This window comes from Borostomias antarcticus, assembly GCF_949987555.1.
Source record: "Borostomias antarcticus genome assembly, chromosome: 12".
Lineage (NCBI taxonomy): Eukaryota > Metazoa > Chordata > Actinopteri > Stomiiformes > Stomiidae > Borostomias > Borostomias antarcticus.
The window spans coordinates 7,346,896-7,372,991 of NC_140245.1; the positions used below are offsets into that span (position 1 = coordinate 7,346,896).

Here is a 26,096-nt window from a genome sequence, read left to right on the forward strand (position 1 = left end):
GTGGTTTTTAAGGAGTGTTCACTGGAGGGCGCTGTAATGACAACAGCAGCTTATCTGCACATACTGTAGCCTATCTCACACTCTGTTGAATTTATACATTTTCACTGAAAGTGTTATAGATCAGCAGGGAATTCAGCAGGCAGACAAGGGCAGGCCCATATTGCCTTTTGTCTTATCCACTCCAATTCATGTGAACCCATAGCAGTCTAGAATCATCTATCTCCACCAGTTTGAGATACAGCTTGTGACTTGTACTGAGATGTATCAATCACAACACACATACTGGATTGCAGTGATTCTTTGAATGTGACTTTAGACCAGCAAATCTAGATGCAAGTTATTCTGAGGTCGTGATGCCCATAGGCAGAGACGACCAGATTATGTAAACTCCAGACTGACTGGCCCAGACTGAATAGTGCTAGTCTGCAGTGCCAGGTCATATGTTGACATACTTAGGAGCTGCATGAGAATATCGAATGATAGATCTTGATGGGCTTGTAACGTATTACATGTTAGTGTTTTCAGATGCTTTTGAAACCCACAGCTCATAAATCAGCTATAACTGAACCCAAGTTTACGACTTGTTTGTAACTGTTTGTTTAAAAAAAAAGAAAAGAAAAAAGGATGTTAAATGACCGTCCACAGTCTCATAGTTACCCCATAAAACAGTTTCTAAAAACAAAACCCAGGCAAGTGGTGCCGCCCCCCCAACCACAGGGCTTTGATCCGCCGTGCCAGTCTTAAGATTTGTTTGGGCATGTTGTGGTGGGGATGCGGACAGTTAAATGACACAAGTTGGGTAAACAAGCAAACTGCTTGCAACAAAGAGGTCCGGACATTGTTTCAAGTTCATTGAGACACTTTTCATCTGAAAGGGAACATGGACCCTCTGACAAGCTCACACGTTGCAGCATGTTTGTTTTTTGTTTTGTTTTCTTTAAAACTCAGATGTGATCTGTTATTCAAAATGGTAACAGGTGGGACATCAGTTGCAGTGGTGCAGTTTGTTCAGAGAAGGAAATATAGGCCTAGTGCTCTTTCCTGACAAGATAGCACTGAACTACACTGGAGTTACTTATAATTTATGGTAGCCATATACTGTATGTTACATTGACAGCCATTTCAGCTGTGAATAGAGGGTTTGAGTGCTTTTTAGCCGACTTTCTAATGGTGAAAGAGAAAGTTTGGACGTTAAAAGAGGCTCAGGCCTTGTTTAGAATTGAGTGCTCTCTTTTGGACATTTTTGGACATCTCTCTCCTCATTTGAGTCAGGGTGGAAATAGTTATGCTACAATTGGTGTAAGAGCTCAATCCAATCCATTCTTCTCTGTTGTAACGCACACACACACACACTTCACGAGGTGACCAGTTTTCACAATGACCCATAGGCTTTGAGGAAATCCAATCCAATTCCAGCGAGCTTCTCGGAACATACTCTCCGCAGACACACAAGCACCAGCCACCGTCGCCGCCATCTCCGCAAATTAGTCAGGGAGCAAATTACCTGCATTCTGAGTCTGATCCCACGCACTCCGACAGTCGCCTTACACCGGTCCCCTTTTGAAGAGCAGCCGTGTGATTTCCTCTCTTCGCCCCGCAGGCCCCCTCTCTGCCTTCTGCGAGGGATTCTGGGCTTGAATTTTAAAACTATGCGCGGCTGCTGCCTGTGCTTATCAGCGCGTGCACAAGTGGCATGCAAATCAGGCCGGGATCACACGCCGGCGCCGCTGTGGAGGCCCACACTCAAAGGCAGGCTTAATTGCTAATTGGGTCTTAGGTGTGAAACCCATGCTTGCCAACGAGAGAGGCAGAGACGTGGGCTCTTCTTTTGGAGGCAAATGTGGTTCTGTTAATCAACTCGTGAACGATGAATAAATTCATGAATTTGTTTTTTAATGAATGGAATGCCTGCCTCGGAAAGGGAGATGGGGGAAGGAGAGTTGGCTGGGAGGCGTTTAAACATGCACCTGGCATTTGTGTGGTTGAAATTGGGATTTATGTATGTCATTGTGTTTTGATCTCGTGATCAGTGTTTTGCATTTCTGTTATCACAGAGAAATACATTCGCCATTTCTTCTGAAGGAGAGAGTAGGCCAATCATTGCCTGTGCTAAGAGCTATCTGATCAGATCTAGAAAAGACTTAGAAAACTGCATAGTGGTACAAGACCTGCTTATAGGACTGTGCAAGAATAATAATAGTAAATAACTTTCAAAACTAATGTGAAACTATAGCCTTCATCACATTTCAAAAAACATTTCTTTACATTAGAAAATATATTCACTGCTTTGCCAATCCTATTAATTGTGTTGGTTTTTATGGTGTTGCTTTTATTTGCTTATCAAAACGATCCTACTCCACCAACTGAAAGCAGGGCATTGTTCAGGAAATGAGGCTATTGCTCTCTGAGAGGGAAAAGGTCTCAGGATGCTGCAGCAGGCTAGGCTAAAACATGTCTGTGGAAAGGTCAGACGTTCATCTCAGGTCATGGTTACCCTGGGGACATTTGTCCAGTGAGTGATGCAAGTGGTTTTAATCTAGAACAGAAACATGCCTCTGTGGTTTAGATTTCATTTTGTTTGTCACTGGATACTAGATAGAAGAGCTTTAGTCTTGTGGCCCTATTTTAAAGTAAAGAGAAAACCCTAAAATTGTTATAGGCCATATCATATTTAATAGCCTATTATTTTAATTGTGAATTTCTTAGGCTACATGTTACTGCTTGACATTCACTAAGAACAAAGGGTGGCTTTAGAAGGAGAACAGGGAAAGACTGTCTCAATAAATAAGAGAGCACCGGCCAGGTCGTGAGAGGACCCGACCTTCAGTTTTATGGTGCTCAAAAGTTCAACCAGGGGCTCACTTTGGATTAGAGGTGTAAAATACCCCTGGTTAATAGCAGAGGTATGCAATTCGACTGGAAATGCGACATTATCTCCCATTAAAACAGCGACAGCCCAAAAGACCCGGGGGCACAACAATGCTAATGTTGTCGGGGGCTTTGACTTCTCCCAGCCATTGCTTAGAAGTCTCTCTCAGTGTGACTGCCATAGCATCGCTGTGCCTCGGCGTGTGCAGCTGACTCTCTCTATTCGGCAGGTGGAACCCGAAACCATCTCTCAACTTAAAAGTCTCGGTTGTAGCCTAAATGGACGAAACGGATATCATGGACTTAACGCAACAGAAAACGAGAAAGCGAGCGCGCCCAATCAGTTCCGTGGACGAGTCCGTGCACGCGTCAGTAAAACGAGTGCCTTTGCGAGCCGCGGAGGGCAGGGACCCTGCGTTCATGTTCGCAGTCAGGGGCGACAGCATACCTGCAGCATCTCTGAAGCAGAATGATCACTCTGTGTCTCCCTCGCCAACCACAGTAATGCCCGCGCAGGTAAATGGATGAAGTCCGGCAGTCTTAATTATTTAAACAAATCGGTAAAACTGCCAGTTCTCGACCTCACTTTTATTACATTTGCTTTGCTTGGGTGTTTGGGAGATTCACGAAAGGTGAATTTGCCTTGCGTACTTTTAACATTTTATTTTAATTTTATTTTTTTGTCATGAATATTAGTTATTTCTTACCAGATGCCTAGCATAGCCTACAATATTACATTTGTTCTGTTTGTACGAATGAATAGAGGGCCTTGAACTTGTCTAATTGTGATGGAGAAACTCAATTTTGAGGCCAACGCCATTAGAGATATTGTCTGATAATTGTGTTTTTAGGTTAGCAGGAAAAAATCCTGTTAATCCTATTACATTAAGGCTATTCAAATATAGACTGATTGTTTCACATTTACAATCTCTACGGCTCCAGATTAATTTGGTTTTGGAGAAGATAGCCCAGATAGAGGCATGGGGTTGTGGTTACATTCAGGTCAGGGTCATGAGATATTAGGCTAGTGTTACATGGAGGGGGTGGGACAAGTTATCAGCCGTTATACATGCACCTCAGCCTGAACTAGACTGAGCAGAGTGAGGAGGTCCCTCTGATATCCAATGGGTCTTGTCATATGGACTTGTAATTTTCATCATTGTCCGGTGAACAAAGCCATCTGATGTTTGGGTGGCAGGTGTCAATCATATGATATAGTGACATGCAGTCCCCTACCATCTTATAATGAGAAACATGAACTCTGGCCAATACAAATCATTGGTGTTTTAGGGGTTGTTGATTCAGCCTAATATTGTGTTGTGTCTTTTCCAGGATAACCGCTCCAGCATGTCTAGACCTATGATCACCAGGTCGCCAGCATCTCCCATGAGTAACCAGGGCATCCCCACGCCCGCACAGCTTACCAAGTCCAACGCCCCCGTGCACATCGACGTGGGCGGACACATGTACACCAGCAGCCTGGCCACGTTAACAAAGTACCCCGAGTCCAGGTGAGAGGGGCGCCACCTACAGGCACGGCCGGCAGAGTAGTTCGTTGGGAAAGATGACCGTTTCAATTTCATATTCATAAATAGCTGGTGGTTTTCACCAGAGGCCAGGTCCACTGGTAATCAGGGTCCATGGTAATCCAAAACTCTAATCTGTGGGATCCAAACTCAAAGTTTGTTTTGAAATATCTTCGGTACCCATTGGCCACTATGTTTCCCTGGTGTTTCTGTCATCACAAATCAGTAACCGCACGGTATTGTTGTGGCATTTTTTTGTGTATACAGATGCGTCTGTCATGGATCATGTAAAGAATGTCCATGGTTTTAGGCTGTCTCTGTTGCAGGAGGAGGCGGTGGGTGAGTCAGGATAGGACAGTGGGCTGACTCAGCTCATGCCAGATGTACTCAGTTACATTAGGTCTCTGGACTGTTTCACGTCATCTGGGTTTATGTCAAAGCTCTACCAATTATAAAAGGGCGAGAGCTCTTTTGGATGAATTGAATGGGGAGGGGTTTATTTTAACACGGAACATTGAAGTAACACACACACAGAGAAATGACAGAAATGTACAGAAATTGCACTCTAATTATTTGGTTCAATTTAGGTCCGCATTATCTATAGAAAACACTCTTTACAAGGGCTTGTGATTATATTAAAGTCCAAAATGCAGAGAACAGACAAGAAAGCGGCTTGGTTATTCTGACAGATGTCACAGCAGCAGAAAAGGGCCAAAGGGCGCTGGGCCATCTGGAGGTTGGGAGACGGTACCGTCGCCCCGGGCCCAGCCCCCGGTGGGGCATCCTGCCTGGGGCTGCTCTCCACCAGCTGGCCCTGCCCCTGACCCTTCCGTCAGACCACACCAGACCTCCCCCTCTCTTCTTCTCTCCTTCCTTTTCATGTCTCTGTCTCGCTCTCCCTTTCTTACACCCCTCTCTCTCTCTCTCTCTCTCTCTCTCTCACTCTCTCCCCTCTCGTTACTCTTAGTGCTGTGTGCATCTCTCAACAAAGGTAACAAAGGTGTAAAAGAATACCATCGGTTTTTAGCTGACACATATGGAGTGAGTCATGTCCTGTATCTCAAGCCCGCCCCCCCCCCCCCCACACACACACACACACACACACAGACACACACCTGTGTCAGCTCTGCAGGCACATGGCAGCAGATTGTCTAATTGTTGAAAAAGCAGTCGTCGCTATACAAATAAAGCTTTGATTGATTGATTGATTGAAAAAGCAGTCGTGAATTTAATCAGACCTGCCGTGTCATCGACATCAAGAATAAATTGTATGTTTTTTTCTTTTTTTTTTCTTTACATGTTTCCTTCTTCCTCCCCCACTCTCTGTCTTTCTCTCTCTCTCTCCCCCCCCCCCCCCCTCTCTCTCTCTCTCTCTCCGTCCCTCCCTCGGGCAGAATCGGTCGACTCTTTGATGGCACAGAGCCCATCGTCCTGGACAGCCTGAAGCAGCACTACTTCATTGACAGAGACGGACACATGTTCCGCTACATCCTCAACTTCCTCAGGACGTCCAAGCTCCTCATCCCAGACGACTTCAAAGTGAGTAGCCCCGCCCCCCACCTCCTATGCCCCCCAGTGCAAAGTCCCATCAGCCAGTCAGCAATCCCAGCAGTGACATTCAGGGCAAGACAATGCCTGCAGAAGTCATGAGAAGGCAAAGCTCGCAGTCCCTTCTAGCCTCCCTGGAAGCAATGGAAGGAGCAAGCACTCAGAAATTAGGCAGCTCTTGCCAAGCTAGGCTTTGTGAACGATGGAACACTATTTTGGATGTTGCTCGAAGAATCCCACACTGCGCAATTTCAGATGTACAGCTTATGTGAGGCCCCCGTTGATGTAAAAAGATAAATAGCGAACGTGCTGGTGCACTAAGGGTTGTACGCTCATACAGCAGTCCAGGGAGGCTGATCCACACTGTAGGCTATGTGACATATTTGCATTCCGATCGTCTGGTCGTCCGTTTCATTTGGCTCTTAATTAGCAACTTGCCCTGAGAACAAACAAATAATCACATTTATCTGATGGACTGTCCACACTGCGACTCAAGTTAGTGGAAAGTATACGTCAGCTAAAATAAGCAAAGACAGAATACTGGCTCGAGTTCAGACTGGGGCCACGTTCATACTGGGGCAGATTCAGAGCATTAGAAAAAAAAGGCAGGTGTGACTTTATAAACCTTGCGGTCCTCTGGACTGACGACCTGCCCTGCTCCCTGGAATGGCCTCGTGCTAGATGTCTCCACTGCTCTGTGTCTCTGTAAGCTCGGGAACCCTCTGGTCCTCGCTATTTCCTAAAATCTTTTATTAAATATTCCACATATCAATTTTAGGGTTTGTCTCTTGACTTTAAAACATAGGGCCACAAAGACCATTTGTGGATGGGGACTGTCCAACACCCCTCTGTTGAGTTCATGTCGCTTCAGTCTGGTTTGGTGCTTAAGTGTCAGGTAGCTAGCTAGCTAGCTTCCTACCTACCTGACACTAAAGCTAGCTAGCTACAGTAGCTAGCTAGCTTTAGTGTCAGGTAGCTAGCTAGCTTCCTACCCACCTGACACTAAAGCTAGCTAGCTACAGTAGCTAGCTAGCTTTAATGTCAGCTAGCTAGCTAGCTAGCTTCCTACCTACCTGATACTAAAGCTAGCTAGCAACAGTAGCTAGCAGCGTTGATACACACAGCCACAACCCTTGTTGCCCCCGCCAGGACTACAGTCTGCTCTACGAGGAGGCGCGCTACTTCCACCTGCAGCCCATGCTGGCCGAGCTGGAGCACTGGCGGCAGGACCGGGAGCTGGGCCGCGTGTCGCGCCCGTGCGAGTGCCTGGTGGTGCGCGTGGCCCCCGACCTTGGCGAGCGCATCACGCTCAGCGGCGACAAGGCGCTCATCGAGGACGTCTTCCCGGAGATTGGCGACGTCATGTGCAACTCGGTCAACGCCGGCTGGAACCACGACTCCACCCACGTCATCCGTTTCCCGCTCAACGGCTACTGCCACCTCAACTCTGTCCAGGTGAGGACGGGGGGGGGCATATACGTGATTGCTTGCTGCAGTAGACCACACTGACTGAGGACACTCTGTGACAAACCTGCCGCTAAGAATGGACTGTTCGAGTCGGGCCATATTTCCCCGACTGTGCTTCGACATCCCAATCAGCCATTCGCGAGAATGATGAAACCTCTGTTTAATAACGCAGGATGTAGACTGTAGACTCCCCCTTCATCCAACACACAAACAAATCCTCTCTGAAGTGTATGTAGTGGAGAGAGAGAGGGAGGGGGGAGAGAGAGATCCCTAGCAGGTTGTCCCAAGGCAGGGCCCATAATCCTGTTTGGTTATTAAAGGACGCCAGAGGTGGGTGCTGTATCTGCCGCTAATGGAGGTCCGGGGGGGGGTGGGTTGGGGTCGAAGGAGGCTGCCAGCAGTGTGGGGGGGGGAGTGGGGGGGGCTTTATAGTTTTGGCGGAGGCTCAGGCCCGGGGCTAGGGGAGACAGAGGGGTGGCGGGTGCTGGCTGAGAAGCCTAGGCTGAGAGAGACAGAGAGAGAAAGGCCCACTGCTCCCTGAGGCCCCTTTGATGGAATGCGATCGCGCCGCCCTGCGGACACGTCTGTAGATGTCTGCGAGGCTGGGGGGGGATCACACACACACACACACACACACACACACACACACACACACACACAATGAAAACGGCAAATCAGGCAGTGAAAATGAGAGGCCCGTGGTTCAGGGACATGATGCCCACTCGTTACCCGATCACTGTGTTTCATTCATCTCCATCTCCGGCTCGCCCTCCTCCTCCTCCGGTCAGACGTCCCTGTCCTTGTGGCGCTCCGCCCCACTGCCCGGCTCTATTTTTGGAGCAGACAGGAATTAAACCTGTTAAAATCTGTGTCTGGCTATCTGTGATCCACACAGACTGATTTTATGATAAGAGCGCATACTGTGTGTGTGTGTGTGTGTGGGCGTCTGTGTGTGTGTGTGGGCATCTGTGTGTGTGTATGGGCGTCTTTGTGTGTGTGTGTGTGTGTGTGTGTGTGTGTGTGTGTGTGTGCGCGTCTGTGTGTGTGTGTGTGTGTGTACGCGCGTACGCATATATATGTGTGTGTGTGTGTGTGCGCATGGGTACAGGAGCTTTACAGTATGGCGTAGGCGCCTCCTCACCCCCCCTCTCTCCATCTCTCTCTCTCTCTCTGCCCGGCGGCGGTCAGGTCCTGGAGCGTCTGCAGCAGCGCGGCTTCGATATCGTGGGCTCGTGCGGCGGGGGCGTGGACTCGTCCCAATTCAGCGAGTACGTCCTGCGGAGGGAACTGAGGAGGACGCCCCAGCGAGGAGGGCCCAATTCAAACAGGATAAAACAAGAGCAGCTGGACTAGAGACCTCCACAACCACAGGAGGCGCTAGACTTATTTTTTTCGGTTGGCAGCCAAGCGCCCAGTGCAGCGGAGCTCTCTGTGTGGACTCTTGATTTGTTTTTTTTGTTCCTTTTGTTGTTGTTTTTTTGTTTTTTAACTTGAGACCCACCTAGAGAAAAAAAAGGGCGCAAAGGATTTTTTTTTTTTTGCCATAAGAAGATACAGAACATTTGATAAGTTTATGAATTCTCAAGGACATTTGTGATTGTCTAGCCCCTTTGAGATATTTAGAAAGAATTCATATATACCGCAACCCCAAATAAAGTTTGTTTTAAAACTTGGAGCCTACATTAGGTTATGATCTCAATTTTACCCGTAGAAATTCAAAGGGTTTGATTGTACATGTAGTGCACAGCCTCTAACCAGTAGTTAGATGTTTCGCCCACTGGCAAATGATGTCCAATAGAACTGAACATGCCAAGTCCTTTCTCATGATTCAAAGGATGTTCAGTATTGTGCTACAAATGAAGTGGTTTTTATGTTAATGGAAGTTATCTTAATGGATTATGCTATGAAATATAGTTCACTTTAGTCTCACCAAGATTTTATGTCATAGACCATTCTATACTCACTAAAAAGTAACTAAAAAGTAAATTATTATGTTTATAATGTCACACCATTGCCTTGTTGTACAGGGCATACAGGTTGCCCTAAACAACCAAGGTAATTCATTCAGTGGGTTATAAAAACCCCTGGAGTGGCAAAATGTATGATATTGTCATTGTATATCTGTGTTTGTGTTTTTTTTTACATTGAAACTGACATCTTTTTAAAAACAAATTTGTTGCCTCATAAATGAGTGAACAGACCACAGGCCTATTGGAATACCCAATCTAAGATCACCCTCACGTTCAGCATATTGATAGGAAGTTCATCTAAGATTACCGTCACACTTAGTATATTGATATGAAGTTTTTAAACGTGACCAACCTACCTACGCTCCCTAGATTTGAGGTAAGAGGAATGTAGCACGAAATGTGAAAATAAATCTTCAACAAAAGTTGTAATAATGGCTGGCCATGGATTGTTGTCTTATTGTGGTGTTATCATAGGGGGTGGATTGGAACAGCATTGCATGCGGATAACATTGCCAGTAGCCTACGTGGATACAAAGAGGCAGCTAAACAAATGACATGCAACAATGTATGTGTAGGCTACAACCAGCAGATTTAGGTTGTAGTTAAGCGTTCCAGTTGAGAAACTGCCAACATATCCATCAACAGAACTCGCAAGATAGGAAGAGTGAGATGAAGTCAGATCATCTGCTATAATAGCAAGGCCATGTGGAGGTGTGGAGAGCGGGGGAGGTGTTTCCAGGAGGTCTTCCCAGGATACAGAAGCAGTACCTTGAAGGGTTTCTTTTGGGTAGGACTTATCGGGCATGATTTAGTAGTTAGACTGAATAAAGACAACCTTTCCACGCAAGTCCTGTCAGCTGCGTTCCCACACGCCCCTGCGGCTCCCGCATCCAGGGTGGAACCCCACATGGAGCACCGTCTTCTTGTCTTCGTTGCTTTTGGCAGAATCTCTACTTTGTTCGGCGATCCACGTTTCGCAATCTCCCTCTCAGCCCTCGGTGGCCTAGATTCCCTTCAGACTGACTGGAACTTTCCAGTAGGCTAGTTCAGGAGTGACGCTAAGAGCGACATGCTGCTATATGCAAAGACACTCATGCTCTCTGCTAAGGTAGCCCGACAATACTGTATTTCATTGGGACCAGACAGAGGTCTGTAGTAGGCCTAGGTTGTTGTAGAACAACGGCTGTGAATGACGTGACTTCTGAAGCCAAATCAGACTTCACTATGAACGACTTACCCTATCAGGGCAGAGGTAGGCTACTACTTTTTGTGCACCCGTGTGATTTTAATGTTTTCACCTGCAGGGCAATTTGGGTAATGAGAGCCTGTCCGGCCCTATCTCTCTTCACTTCCTGGAATCACAAGGAGTTGAAAAGGAATCTGAGATTTAGGCTCCTCTCGGGACCTAGCCTGTCGGAGGAAAAGATGAATAGTGCCAAGAAGAGGCCACACTTCACAGTCCTTCAGAGGACAAGGGAGTTTGAGGAGGACGGCGCTAATTTGAGACGCTCCTCTCTCTGTGGTGTCTCTGTGATCGTCTCTCTCTCTCTTTCTCTCTCTCTCTCTCTCTCTCTCTCTCTCCCCCTCTCTATCTCCTCTGGTGATTGCTGCTCGTCATCAAAAGACCGGATGGGTGGGGGTCCTGTGATCTGTGGCTCTGACCAGCACATCCCTGCCTCCCACCTCCTCGAGGCCCTGCTTACTCACCGCTAGTGAAGGTCACTGGATGGACTCTCACCCCCTCGCTCGCTTACAGGAACCAGCTAGGCAGTACAGTAGAGCACAAGCAGAGGTGAGGACTCTTAATGAGAGCCCCGGCCCAATCACACTAATTAGGGGATGTACAGTCTTGGTCCTACTGCAATTGGCTGTGCTCTCTCTTTACTGTATCTCTCCCTCTCTCTCTCTAACTATTTCTAATTTGAAATACTAGAGGCTGGAGATACTGTGCCTTATAGGCCTACCTGAATTGAAAAAGCCTTGTGGGCAATTTAAGCCAATGAGATAATTACAAATGTAACCCTTGGCGATAACAGGGAAGTCTCTCTCTCCCTCCCTCTCTCTCTTGCAGCCCCAGGAGCTGGTTTCAAAGACATCTCATTCTGAGAGGGGAGATTGAGGCCCCATAAATACCTTTATTAAAATATAATGGACACATATTTCTACCCCTTCTGGTGGAAAGAGTGGTGAGATTGCTTGACAATATGATATTGATGATATTGAATGGACATTCAGTAATGCAATAATGTGACCCAGCCATGGCCCTCGAATCCAAATCTAATAGTATTGAAAAGAGACCAGCCGCACTTGGAATATGGCATTGGGGTTGTACAGCTCTCTAGGATTAGTACTGTACATGACCCCTCACACAGGAAGTTGATGTTTCCTGAGTAAAAGCCTAAGATGAACCCTGCCATGGTTGTCCCCTATTATGCCCCTTTTCAACAAGTGAATATAGGTCTCTGGGGTACCCCGAACATGAGTATAAATATTTTTTGCTGAAAATACCACTCAGACTAAGCATTTTAGCATGCCTCTGCCCCTCTGTTTCAGTCCTGTTCTGGATGTGCTGTTTCTGTGTCTGTAGCTTTAATGCAAATGAGCTGCTTCTCCCCACCCCCACTCCGTCAGAGCTTCCAGGAGTCCAAACATATGCAGCAGGACGTTTCTGAATGGATAGTTTATCTTTTTTTTTTCAACTTTCTTTTTTTCCATATCGGGGGTTTCTCATGAAGCCCAGGATAATATTAATATGTTTGTTGAATCACATCAGAATTTGGCTGCACTCACAAAAATTACTGAGACCCAAATGTATTTGCACAAGCACTGACAAATAGAGTTCAGTTGATACCATCACGACTGTCTAAAACCCTCACCTCAGCCCCGACAGCAAGCAGTCCACAGGGGACTAGACATTTTGGGCCCTATGAAAATAATATAATGTTGGGCCCTTCAAACCTAATAATAATAATAACAATATTAATAATAACAATATTAATAATAACAATAATAAGGTTTATAAGGGCCCCTGGACTCCACCCCCCCCCCCCCACTCGCCTCGCCTCAAATGTCATCCTTGGTGACAGCCTGTGTGATAGCGCTCCAAGTGGCCGTTGAGCGGTAGTGCTACCCAACGCTCTCCCCATTGTTTATTTATCAGTTTTGCCTTGAGATGTGGCGCTCTTGCGGTGAGGAATTTTAGACTGGAACGCGTTCGCTCCCGGCCCCTTGGCATACACACTGTACCCTGAGAGGGAATCATTGATATTCTCCTCCAGAGGTTACCGGAGAACATGAGATTGGGAAACAGCTCAAGCTCGGTCTGCTTGTGTGGCTTAGGGCAAACGCAATCCAAGCACAGTTAAAGGGTTGCCCAGCATATCCAAGCAAGTTCCGTTTCCATTTTTATGATTTCCACATCACCTCACATGTATGTTATGCTCATTTACCTTCTCTCTCTCTCTCACACACACACAACACACTAAAGTGGTGGTGTAGTATTTTGTTCTTGATGGTGATGCAATGGAATTCTGAGTGGGTGGATTTTCCTGGATGGTGAAAGCTGACCAGAAACCCTACATATAGATGCTGTGTAGGTGCCTCACTCAAACCTGTATCGAAAAAGCCTGGGGGTGTTTTAAGCTACTGAGATAATTATAAACGTATCCTTTGGCAATAACACCAGCAAGCCTCCCCCTCCTCCTCCTAGCTCTCTATCTGTCTCTCTCCCTCTCTCACACACACCCTTTCACTCACCATATTTTGTCGCTCTCTCTCTCTTTCCTTCTCTCTCTCAGTGGGGAATTAAGAAGAGCTACACCGTGCCTTTGATTAAAAGGCCTCGACCAGACTGCGTTGCTCACAAGAAGCCCTCGTGCCCGCTCCCCTGTCTTCTACATGGGGCAGACCTGCGTGTTCGGAGTGCTCTAATGATTCGGGAGCTTTGCCATTCGAGGGCCACCCATCCATCATTGTGGTTAAGGCCAGGGGCCTTATTATAATACAGAGGACAGACATGCTCTGGGGCTATGTGGGACACAATAGAGGTCTTTCAACAGACCTATAAATACATGATCTGTCAGAGCCGCTGTCCTAGGGGCGCTCTCAGCTAGGCTCCAGCCCTGCGGTCGGCCATCACTTATGCTAAGATATGCGCTAGCCCCCGGGGCCAAGGCTAAGGCTCAGTTCATTTCAGACCCTCATCAACCACCCTGTTCTACCTCCAGCCAGCAGAATAAATAAGAACAAGATGGAAAAAAAAGTGATTCATTATGATGGAGAGCAAGACCTTTACAAAACAAACAAATGGGTTTCTGAAAAACAAAAGAAAGATACGATTGACTCTTCTGAAGCAGTATCCAACAAGTATTTTATTGCCAAAACAACAAGACAGAAATGACATGTTGATGTTTGGGTTGCTATGGTAATGTTCGGCACATGAAAGGTTTACACACCTCAGTATTAGATCACCATTGATGGAGTACAGATACAGATTCAGAACACAATAACAGGGGTGTTGATTCATTAAAAACATGTAGTCTACCTGTACAGTTACACAAAAGTGTCAGAAGCATCGCAGCATACTGTAGCTACAGTATAGTCAAAATGGGGTGTTTAACTGACCACCCGTCCTATCTGCTGGTCTGGGATATATTTTGGGGTGATATATACAGTAGCCTACAGTATATACAATTCAGGACCTTGAGGGTCTTTTTATTCACCACAAAGTAGTGAACACACAAATACATACATGTGAATGAGCGGCGACAACCACACACACACACACACTTGTATCTGTGGTCGCTAGTGGAAATTGTCCATTTCTCATTGTGCATTTCTCCCATCCAAGCTGTCCTCCTGGGGATAATGGCGACCGGGGACCAAGTCCAAGTGCTCAGTCCAGGGACCAGACTGAAGAGCATCTGTTCTTCTGCATGTTTTTCGGGGAGGAAACCTCTGCAAACACGGGGAGAACATGCAAACCCCGCGCAGAAAGGCCAGCTGACCTTCTTGCTGTGCCGCACGTGAGTGATTTTGGGGTTCAGTGTCTTGCTCAAGGACACTTCGGCACAACGCTACCTCCCAAGCTACTTCACGAGCTACGTGTCTTCTATATATACAGCATCTACTGTGTCCTGCTGCTCTCACTTCTATCCCAGGTGAGATTCCCCACCCACCGGTGCCCACAGTGAAAATCAGAAATCTGGGAGGAGAGAGGAGGAGGAGGAAGAGGGAGGAGGAGGGGGCTGAGATTAGTATGGTCCCTGACATGCTGGAATAACAAACAGGTGAACATTTTAACCCTGCTTAATTCCCCCATCTCGACTGCAGTAATGTATGAAAATGCTATTCCCCTTCGAGGCACTAAGAAGCAGTGGCAGATTATGTCCAGCACACGGCGAGAGGAAGCTCAACAGCGACTCCCACGGCTCAGCGCAACGGCGATCATCTGGCCGGGAGAGGAGCTGTTTACATCGCTCTGCCGGTAGCAGGACTGTCGGAATAAGGCACGGCGTGGCGTGGGATTTGGAACCTTCAATATTTGCCGTTTCTATTGAATGCGACGCCCCGTTGACGTCGGTACGACGCCCACCCGCCACTCACCCCCCCCCCCCCCCCAAAATCCCCCTCACACACACTCGTTTCACGCCCCCGAGATCTACCTTTTCCCCTCCCTCCAACCCCCCCTGCTCTCCCCGACATCCTCCTTCATGCGCGCTCCGAGGGTTAATACGGTCCCCTCGACAGCCTAGCCAGGCAGGGTGTGAGGGGGGTGTGTGTGTGTTTGTGTGTGTGTGTGTGTGGGGGGGGGGGGCTCACAGTAGCTGGCGGACACTGGTGCAGCCAGGTTTACCCCCAGCCTTCTTCTGCCCCCTCCCCCTTCTCCATCTCACACTCATCCTCCTTCCCCCAGATCTCTCTCTCTCTCTCTCTCTTTCTTTTGCCACAGCTGCCCCCTCCCAGCCCTGCCCCCGGCCTTCAGGAGGCTCCCCGGCTCCCTCTCCTCTCCCCTCCAGCGCAGAGGGAGAAGCGGGGAGCGGAGGAAAATAAAACTTCAGGCGCACCACGCAAGGCCATCTGGGTAATCTTGTTCAAAAGGCTTGAGGTGATAGCTGCAATTTACACAGGCGGGGAGGGGGGAGAGGGGGGGGGGAATTCTCCCTCCTCATTTCCATACCTTGCAGCCTCAAGGAGATGGAATTGAATAAACTAAGAATTAGGAAAGTATTACAATAAAACCAATACAGAATATTCAACATTAGCACACCTTGCCCATGTAATCCTCCACATGCCCAAACACCCTGTGTACATTTTCTGAGAACCTTCAGACAAACATGATGGACAACCGGCATAGACACACACACATGCGCAATCACACACACACACCGCCATGGGGCGTAACTCTATTTGTGATTAAAGCAAATCAAAGTGAAATCCAACACGTTAAAGTCAAATTGATTAGTGTGAAAATGCAAAAACATTTTCCACCGGCACATCCCACAGTCATGAAATATGTTAATTCCCAACTTTATGGCTGAAAGCATAATTCTGCTTATATAAACCTTGAAACATTCTGCATTTCTGTGCCTTAATTTAATGAAGTAAACACCGCTACAAAACAATAAATGCCCCAATTAAAGAACAGGCATGAAGAGAAGTGTCTATTTCCTGTTTGGGCCCTGTGGACATATGTTAGCCAAGCGTGTCTGTGCATTTACCAACACACAAGAGCATATGCATCGTGTGCAGCTAGTACATCATGCTTTCACGTTTTCACATTAGCATATGGGCCTTGTTTGTCATGTAGGTTATCTGCTGCTGGATCCAGGCTATGTGTTTGTGAGAGTGGTGAGGGTGCGTGTTGTGCGTGTGTGGGTGTGTGTGTGTGTATTTGTGTGTGTGTGTGTGTTTGTGTGTGTGTGTGTGTATTTGTGTGTGTGGGTGTGTATTTGTGTGTGTGTGTGTTTTCGAGATGTACAATATATTTAGTTATTTATATATAGTATTTGTATGAATGTGTGTCATGTGAACATACAGTACCGTGCGTGTGCGTGCGTGCGTGTGTGTGTGTAGGCAGGATCTGCATCCCTCCCTCCCTCCCTCCCTCCCTCCCTCCCTCCCTCCCTCCCTCCCTCCCTCCCTCCCTCCCTCCCTCCTCGTCTCCTCTCCGTCTGCGTGTCATCTTGTTGCTGGCCTGGCTGGCGGATCCCCTGGAGGCTCGTCCCATCAGGCTCGCTGTGCTCCAATGTGTCCCGACAGTCCTGATGCGATCTGAGTGGCTGACGGGTCCGTCTCTTCTGCCCGCTGTCTTTTCTCCTCCCCTCCCCGCCCCGCCTCATAAACACACACACACACACACACACACACACACACACACACACACACACACAGCCTGATGCGGTCTGACTGGAGTTTACGCCTCCTGTGGACAGAGCCCCGCAAAACATTAGCATCCAGGCGTTATGATGGAAACGGATGTTTTCACTCTGGAGGAGGACGCTGTTTTTAGAGTCGGGCCGTTATACGGACACAGGGACAGAAGGGCCGGCCTTAGCACTAACTGCGTGAGTCATTCACTAGTCTGTGTGCGGGCCAATGGCAGAGGGATCCAGGAGACTTGACCGCATGATCAAACATGTCTGCGTGTGTGCACAGTGGATGAGGCTGTGTCAGTGGATTGGTGTGTGTGTGTGTGTGTGTGTGTGTGTGTTTGTGCATATGTATGTGAACTCTCAGTGGGGAAAAACAATGCCCTTGCCTCACTAGACTTGTCACACGCACGCACACACACACACACATGCACACACATATGCACACACGCACGTATGCACACACACACACACACACACACACACACACACACACACACACAAATTGCAGGTGCCTGAGGGGATGCAGGGAGAGTGGGGGTTGGATACCATGAGACTAAGGCATCAAAATGGGGCTTAGCGACACAAAGATATACCAACTGGAACCTTATACCTGCAGGGTATAGTGTGTGTGTGTGTGTGTGTGTGTGTGTGGTGTTGGGGGGGGGGGGGGGGTATGTGTGTATGTGTGTGTTTGTGTCTGCTTGTGTGCACACAGCTGTGTGTGTGTGTGTGTGTGTGTGTGTGTGTGTGTGTGTGTGTGTGTGTGTGTGTGTGTGTGTGTGTGTGTGTGTGTGCGTGCGTGCGTGCGTGCGTGTTTGTGTGTATCAGATAGAGGGAGCATGTATGTTTGTGCACGCATATGCAGGAAGCAAGTGTGTGTCATTAGTGCGTGAGAGGAAGAATATGGGTAGAGGTCGTGCATGTGAGGGTAATCTAATTGCAAACAAAGGAGAGACATTGCCTGCAGGTGCAAGTATGGGCTGAGCTGATGGGAACCGGTCTGCTGATCTCAACGGTCTGATATCTCAATCCCATTCTGTGCCACCCTTGTTGGACCTTAAAAGAAATAACCGTATCCAGTACCCCACAAAGCCAAGTCCCGAGATGTGGACAGTTTACACGGACATGTGCTTTGATTGTCTTGGTCCGAAGTCAAGTGCGCTTCTTGAGTCGTCTGGCAGCAACGACACTGGACTCACAACAACTGACGGACCGCGGCGTCGGAAAGACGAGTTGACTCCACCCGGTCGGGCTCCCCAAACACCGGGGCAGCATCCGTCTTCAGGCGATCTGCATTGATATTCTCTCCACCTCCTTACTAGGCGCTGGTCTGCAGCGCGTGGTGTAGGCTACGCTGGGGACGCTTTCTTGACCGACGGCTTACTCTAGCCGTCGGGATCGGTGAGACTCGCCCCCTGTGGTGCGCTCCATGGTCCCGCGTTCGGCCCCCTGTTCTTTCTAGCGGATGTATGAAGCGCCTATTGCACTATGTTGTTAATTGTTTCCCTTTGTGGTTTAATCAAGTGAGGATCTTTTATTTTTATTTTTTTTACATATATTTTAGGGCATTTGTGCTTTATTATATAGGACAGTGTAGAGTGACGGGAAAGGTGGGAGAGAGAGAGGGGAGGACATACACCACAGGGACCAGGCCGGATTCGAACCTGTGCGATAAGGACTAGCCTCGCGCTTTAACCCATGAGCCACCGGGGCTCCCCCAGTGAGGATCTTTTTATGGTTTGTGGTGGTTGGCTACATATGATTAAAAAAAAAAAAAGTAAAAAAAAAAAAAGGGTAGTTTTTAGTTACACTCACGTCTTGTATTAGCTATTTAGATGCAGAACTATGATGACCTTATAGGATGGATGATGATTTCTAACACACTGTCCGCCCTGCACTGTCTTCCTTTTGAAGGCCCAAGGACACGGCCGCCACTTTTGGAGGGCACATGTGACCCTCGTTGTGTACCTGACATTGCAGTCTGGCCCACTGGCCAACAGGAGAGAGAGAGGAGGGTGGGAGGGAGCCAGGGAAGGTCAGAGTTCAGATGAACCACATGACAGCCCAAGGGGCTTCTGGGGAGCAACAGGGAGACAGAGAGAGAGGCAGGGGCAGCCATGGAGGGGGGGCTGGAAGCCCGGAGGTAAGAAGGAGGTCAGAGCCACAGGAAGCAGAGGAGAAGATCCTGAGGCAGCCGTGCTTAATGAGAGCATAACCCCCCTAAGGCCCAGCCAGCAGCCTGCTCTCCCCGGCCCCTCACACTGCTGGGAGGGAGAGACAGCGGCCATTTTCCCAGCCCATCCTTTAGTAGCCCAGGAGCCATTTTGTGTGGTTAACACAAGTACAACCATAAAATAAACAAATAACATGAACACCGTTGAAGCTATATTTCATATTGTGATTAATTATTTCTCTTTTTGGTGGAATCAAGTGAAGATTTATGGACTAGACCTATTCCAGTGCTTTCTGAATTAATTTCACTCATGAACTTTGTAAGCCTCTAAAGAGCAAAGCTAATAAATGAAATGGGAGGGGGGGGGGGGGGGGGGTGAGAGAAACACATTTGAAAATAAACTTAGTGACTCCTAAAGTAACTCATTAGAAGAAGAAAATTATAAGAATGACAGCCCCGAGCCAGGCTCGAGGAGAGAAATCTCATTAACAGGTTTTCGATTCTCTCCTTCGATACATTTGTTAGGAGTGCCAAGGAGCGTTCAATTATCACCCGCCCTCTCACCTCCGAGATACAGGGTGGTGGGACACCCAGAGGGACCCTGGAGGGCCTGAGAGCTCAGCACACACACACACACACACACACACACACACACACACACACACACACAAACACGCAGGGGGGCATGCTAGGCTGCAGCAGGGGACGCACACACACCAATCAGTCGCCCCTGAGTCGTGGGGCTTTCTGACCATGTGTTTAATAGCGTCACCACGACAGAGTAGAGCTGGGGGGCTACACACTCCCACACACACACACACAAACAGACACACAAACACACACACACAAACACATTCTCACAAAGCACAAAGGAAGTTCAGTATATTATCCACCAAAGCAGGATCTAGCCCATCATTATATAAATATCCACCAAAAGGATAAAATATAATAAGAACCAAGCAAATGTAGGAGAGCAACTGGGTGCACATTTTCTCCTTGTTCGCCCTCCTTGTTTCCTGTCTTTCATGTGTTTCCAATGCTCAGATTGGGGATATCCCTCAGGCTCCCTCCTCGAGGCAGCCGTTCTGGAAGGCTGTTTGTTCTGGAACCCTTCGCCGTGCCCTCTTCCCTCTCAAGACATCACAGAGCCCCTGCGGGTCGGGAGAGGGGGGTGCAGCTCGGCCCACCTGGAGTGCCTCGGCTCCATCCAACCCCCCCTGGTGGTGCCCGCGGGCGCTGCGCAGCGGTGGGGCTGGTTGGGCCCCTGCAGGGCTACGGTTAAAGGCAGTCATTTGGAAAGGCATCACGTATCAACAATCTGCAGAGCCGGTCTTACTGATACCAGCTCCATGACTCCTCCTCCTCCACCGCCTTCATGGAGAAGCGAAGGGAGACTGATGATGCTCAAAAGAAAGAGAACCAACCCCAAACATGGATACTAGTACTGACTCCCAATCACAAGGCTCTCAAGTATAACCGTCTGAGGAATGATGATGGGAAACCTTTTGTTTTTAACTTATTAATGTTTCATTGTTTTAAAGTATGTATCAAATGTATTAAAGTGTGTATCACAAAGTTTTTCAATGTTTATGAAACCAAACTATCCGTATGGAGTGCATTCGTTGTAGGGGTGCAGCAGGGATGCAGTGTAAGTCCGTCATTGTTCCAGGGAGGTTTGCCGCCCCCAGGTTGTTTTCTGAGGGCGGGTCTAGGGGTCAGAATTGAAAGAGTGATAGGTCGTAGCAGCAATGAGAGAGTGGTTTGAAAAATGAGTGACAGGTCATAGGGGCAATGAGTCTGGTTTGAAAAATGGGCTGCGGTCCGAAAAGTGGAGGGAGCGCCCGATCGCGATAGTCTTCACTGATCGGTTCCGCCAGGATTTCAGCGGTACCAATCACTTGCCAGGATTCAAAATCCAGTTTTTAGCATGCAGCGTCCCAGACCCATAGAGAGATCTTCAGCATGCAGTAACATAGTTAGCATCCCTTATGTAGTGTATCGGCGTAAGAACTCTCATGGCGTCTGGTCTTGAGACTAGTAGAAGTGGGACCCCGGCACACACACCTGCAAGGACACAACCTGTGAACCCCCAAAGTCCACAAGAGAGCAGTGAGAAATGAAGCAACTACACAGGCAAATTACAAGAGACACCAAATACCACTATGTGGTATAGAGATGCACGGCCAGTGAATGTGTTCACCCATGCATTGGAATAGATCTGTTCACCATAATACCTAAAAGAGAGAATATTGTTAAAAGATAGGTAAGTCTGACAAACAAAGGCGTGTTCTTAGAAGGGGATATAGAGGAGCCATTTTGTCTTTGGCCCACTGCTCCATTTCGATCTCCATGTTGCGTCTGCAAGAGTCCAAACGACAGCATCTGCTCTGCCTGTCTGAGAGCAGGAACGAAGGGAGAGGTGAAAATAAGTTTGGAAAAATCCATCTGTTGAAACTGGCTTTTCATCCCGGCTATGGTTCCTGCGCTGCGTTGGATTGGATATCAAGGGACAACAGTTGATTAACTGTTTCTGGCAGTCAATCTTCTCATGTGAAGATCACAGAGTGCAGACCGGTCGAACGCTGTATTTACAGTGCACTTTGCATTAAGGAGGTTTATTTGAAACAACGGACTAGCAAGCCAAGAGCTAACGCCACAGTAGGGCCTGCGTTTTAGAAATACAGCCTTCACGTTGGGTACAGGAAGAGCCGCACACATACATACACACACACACACACACACACACACACACACACACACACACACACACACACACACACAAAGTCAAAGTTTTAGTGCTTAGTTTTTATTCTGCTCTTCATTAGCCACAGGGCCCAACTCCAGTTTGCTCCAGTATTAGGTTCAATTAGAACAAGATCCAATTAGAGGTCTGCTTTTCCCTGCGGCAAGGAGAGGCAGGAAATGGAGACTGAGAAAATGTATAAGTCGACAACATACGGACACAGCCAACGTAAACAAACTTACTTTGTTGATCTCTTGCTGTTGCTACACAGGAGTCCTCTGGGAGTTGAAACCCTACTAGTCTAAGCTATGAGATAAAACAAAATAAAAAAAATAAAAAAAAAGCCCCAAGCAAAACATGAACTCTGTGAACACAAGGGCTCCGACACCATGAAGGGAACGTCTGGGCCCAGAAAATGAAAAGCCCTGAGGCGTTTTCCATTTACAGCTAAAAAATCCAGCACTCGCTCGTAGCCAGGGTTAGTATCAGACTCACAGAATGAACACTTACAGTACGGGGAAACAAATGAGTAGCTTCCCCACTGTCGCTCTATTAAGTCCCTCTGTTAATAGAAATGCACCTTTTTACTCACAGGAATTAATGACTGATCAAAGGGAAGGGGGTAGGGAACAGAGCGAGAGAGAGAAAGAAAGAGAGAGAGAGAAAGAAAGAAAAGAAAGATATACACATACAGAAAAACAAGAAATGCCCGGCTAGCTGCACACTTCTCCTCTGTGTTTCTGTCGGTGTTGTTGTATGTCGAGGGCGGCGACGGCCGCCATGTTGTGCGAGCTGTTTGGGCTTGCCCTTGCCTGGGGCCCTCTGTGTTCCTCCCTCAGGCGCCGCATGAGGGAAATGGTGTGTGGTGGTAGGGCAAACCTTGACCTGCCTGCCAGGAGGCTTACACATGGAATGAAATGAGCACAAACAAAGCAGGGGAGGAGAGAGAGGGAGGGAGAGAGACGGGGGGGGGGGGGGAGAGAGGGAGAGAGAGAAAGAGGGAGAGAACAGGGAGGGGCAGGGGAGAGGAGGAGGCACAGTTTCTCGCGTATCACGTCCCCTGCTCTTTTGTTTCAGCCTGATCTGAGAGGCAGGCTTGTATCGCTGGGCTCGGAGGCGCCTCCTCGACGCCGCGGGAGTGCTCAGGCACCGTGGGAGTGCTCAGGTGCTTGTGGGAGTGCTCAGGTGCTTGTGGGAGTGCTCAGGTGCTTGTGGGAGTGCTCAGGCACTGTGGGAGTGCTCAGGCGCTGTGTGGGTGACACCTCGTGCAGTTAGGCATAGGAAGAGGGAAGCTTCATGCTCTGCAAAGACCTCTTTGAGGGAACGGCGGAAATCGCATTATGTCACCCGTCTAACCTGGTTGACTCATGGCTCATGGCCTGAGAGACCTGGCCCTATTTCTATACTTTTTGTCTGTATTTTAAGTGAGTTCAAGTCTCACTGAAGTAGTAGGCTTCGGAGACACATCTGGGAGAACTTGATATATTCACATGTATTCGTTTCTCACAGCTCTGTAACCTAAACAGAAGGCTTCCCTCGGATGAGCTGTGCACTCCCGCCACTGCCACTACCTGACAGAGGCCCGCCGAAATCCATGACACACTTTAGAGACGACTCCTAGCCGGAATAATTAGCACAGCGTGCTCTCTGCTCGGCTGGAAGTCAGTCCTGATAATGAACGAAAGGAAGGAAATTAGCTTTTGTCTCGTAAAGTCACAACTTCAAAGATCCCCGGCGTTGCATTAATACAGCCATGGCCCAGAGCAACGTGGAATAGTGAGCACTCTCGCTAAGACGCCATTCCACACGAGGCCCTTCTCAGGACAAATACACAGATTTATGTGCAGACACAAACATACATGCGTGCACACGCACACACACACATGCGTCGGAAACTGTGGACCGAGGAAAGACCCTAGCGGTAGGAAACCGCTAGTTAAACGTCAAACAAACCCATCCAAGGCAGACAGGAAAGACAAGCGAGTGAATTGCGCAGCCCTCTGCATTTTTTTTTTCTCTGTTTCCCTTCTCGTGGAGAACGTGGAGTCGCACCATCGGAGCCCATTCTCCGGGTCTAGTTAATCATGTCAGGTGACAGGTGGACAGACCGGCCCCGGGGGGCCCCCAGCTGTGGCCCTGGCCTGGCCGTGTCCCCCTCAATGATGCTCCATCCGCCTGACCCCGGGGGCATGAGCCTGAAGTGCTGCATCATCCCAGCATTCCTCACTGGTACACGAGAGATATAGTGATAAGTACGCAGGACTAAAGGGCAAATCAAAATGCTCATTACTCATTGCTACTCTTCGGACTAAATATTCCACGTTTTGGGCCGAGCGGGAATAATAAACCGCGTTACCCTGTACCCAACGTGTGTTCTCGTCACGGTCGCCATCGCCGTCGACATCAGCCGCGACAGGGGAAGAGGAGGAAGTCGCGCCCCTCAGCGTGCGATCGCGGCGCCGTCTCCACCGGTGAGGTAACCACCTCGGGGGTCCGGTGTGACGGCGCAGGCGGCACGGTAGAGTGGTCTGGCCGGGGTACAGTTTCCTTTCCTATCTGGCTTCTTTATCTGCCTGGATCAGTTGTTGGAGCTGGCAAGCCTCCTCCTCCTGGGTCCTCTGGAGAAACATGGCTCTCAGCTGGAGAGAGGCGCCAGGGGCAACACTGCGTCTCCATTGTGTGGAGAGACACACGGAGGACATGGGAGACTGTGCAGGTGCAGGGAGGAGGAGAGAGAGAGAGGGAGAGAGAGAGGGAACACACCTGAGGGGGAATAGTCTCTCTCTCTCCCTCTCTCTCTCTCTCTCTCTCTCTGCAGTCAAGCTTGTTTTTGAGCGGGGCCTTTTAGACTCGGCATTGACACTAGGACGTTTTAGTGCAGGGAGCCATACTGAATGTAGCCTTTCTTAAACCTTTAAACCTTTCTTTTCTGCAGCTCTGTAGCCTTTCACTCGAGCAAGGTCATCTTGAAGGAGTCATACCGCAGAATGGCTAGTGGGGGGTCACTGTGTGTGTCTGTGTGTGTGTGTGTGTGTGTGTGTGTGTGTGTGTGTGTGTGTGTGTGTGTGTGTGTGTGTGTGTGTGTGTGTGCGTGCGTGCGTGTGTGTGTGTGTGAGATCACGGCGGTGCCATACCATTGCTCCAGGTCCTCGCACATGGGCCGAGCTGCCATGAGCCTGCGAGTGAAGTCAGCTAAATGACCTCACCACACACTCAGGAGGTCTCCTGTGAAGATGATCCTTCGCCCCGACTGTTTGTTCAAAACCTGACAGGCTACAAGGGTCCCTCTGACAGCGCCTATTCATCTCAGGGTGTCACAGAGAAAGAAGAGAGAGAGAGTGAGAGTATGTTTGATAGAAAGAGAGATAGAGAGGGGTAGAGAGAGAGGGGGGGGGGGGCGGTTAACAAGCGAGCGTCGTAGAGACAAAGAGAGACCAGTGAGATTATTCTACTACATTAAGTTCACTCCGAAGTTGGTTTCGAAATGCGCAGCGGTCGCGGGGATTCGCCCAGCCAGTGAGCGCGCGAACGAGGGCCGATGTTTTCACCGCGGCACTGAGAGCGGTTTTGATTATACGTCTCACTCAGCACAGTTTTCCCCCCGTTCGGCTAATTTAGATTGAGATCCTCCCAGGCGTTGCCCCCCATCTTTCATTTCCCTACCCTCCCTCCCTCCTTCTCTCCTCTCCGCATCCCATCAGGGCCTTTTGTAGGAAAAAAGGAAGGAAAAAACCTTCATGTCTGTGACTTTCTTGCCCTCCAGCACATGAAGGCCTCTTTATTTTGATCATCGCAGCACAATGGATTCATGCCATTCTGGCAACTTTATTCAGTATCAGCCCGAATTTACATACTGCTTAACAAGTTTTGTGCGCGACTGTTGATGCCTCTGATCAAAGTGCTCTCGGAAATCTTTCTCTCATCGGAACCTTTTTTTTCTTCTCCTTCTACTTCCCCCCCCCCCCCCCCGCTCTATTGCAGATGCGTGCAGAAGACAGACATCTTTAACTCAGGGGCAGGGAAAGGTAACCCCAGCGCTGCACAAGCTAGGATGTCATCCGGCAAGATGGGTGCATGTCCAGAGGACACATATAATGTAATCTAAGCAGTGTACAGTGTGTGCGTGGGGTGTGTGTGTGTGTGTGTGTGTATGTGTGCGTGTGTGTGCATGCAAGTGTTTGTGCGTGTGTGTGTCTGTCTGTCTGTGTCCGAGAGTGAGTGTGTATGACTGTGTTGTCCTCCCTCTGTATTTGTCGGATGTGTGTGTGTGTGTGTGCAAGTGTGTGTGTGTGTCTGTGCCAGCCAGTGAGTGTGTAGGACTGTGTTCTCCTTCCTCTGTGTTCGTCGGATGTGTCTGTGTGTTGCAGGGTTAGGGGCTGAGAGGCGAAGCAGGATGACAAAAGTCAAAGCAGTCATGTGTCATTTTCA

General features: G+C 48.6%; 1 protein-coding gene across 1 annotated transcript; it reads left to right on the plus strand.

Annotated features, from left to right (window-relative positions):
- Positions 1-3,147: 3,147 nt before the first annotated feature.
- On the plus strand, positions 3,148-8,762 carry LOC311316047 (BTB/POZ domain-containing protein KCTD1; the record flags this gene model as incomplete). Its single annotated transcript, XM_084446789.1, has 5 exons — positions 3,148-3,369; positions 4,201-4,379; positions 5,789-5,933; positions 7,092-7,397; positions 8,598-8,762. 5 exons carry the CDS (start codon positions 3,148-3,150, stop codon positions 8,760-8,762), a joined length of 1,017 nt encoding a protein of 338 aa, XP_084302915.1.
- Between the last annotated feature and the right edge of the window lie 17,334 nt (positions 8,763-26,096).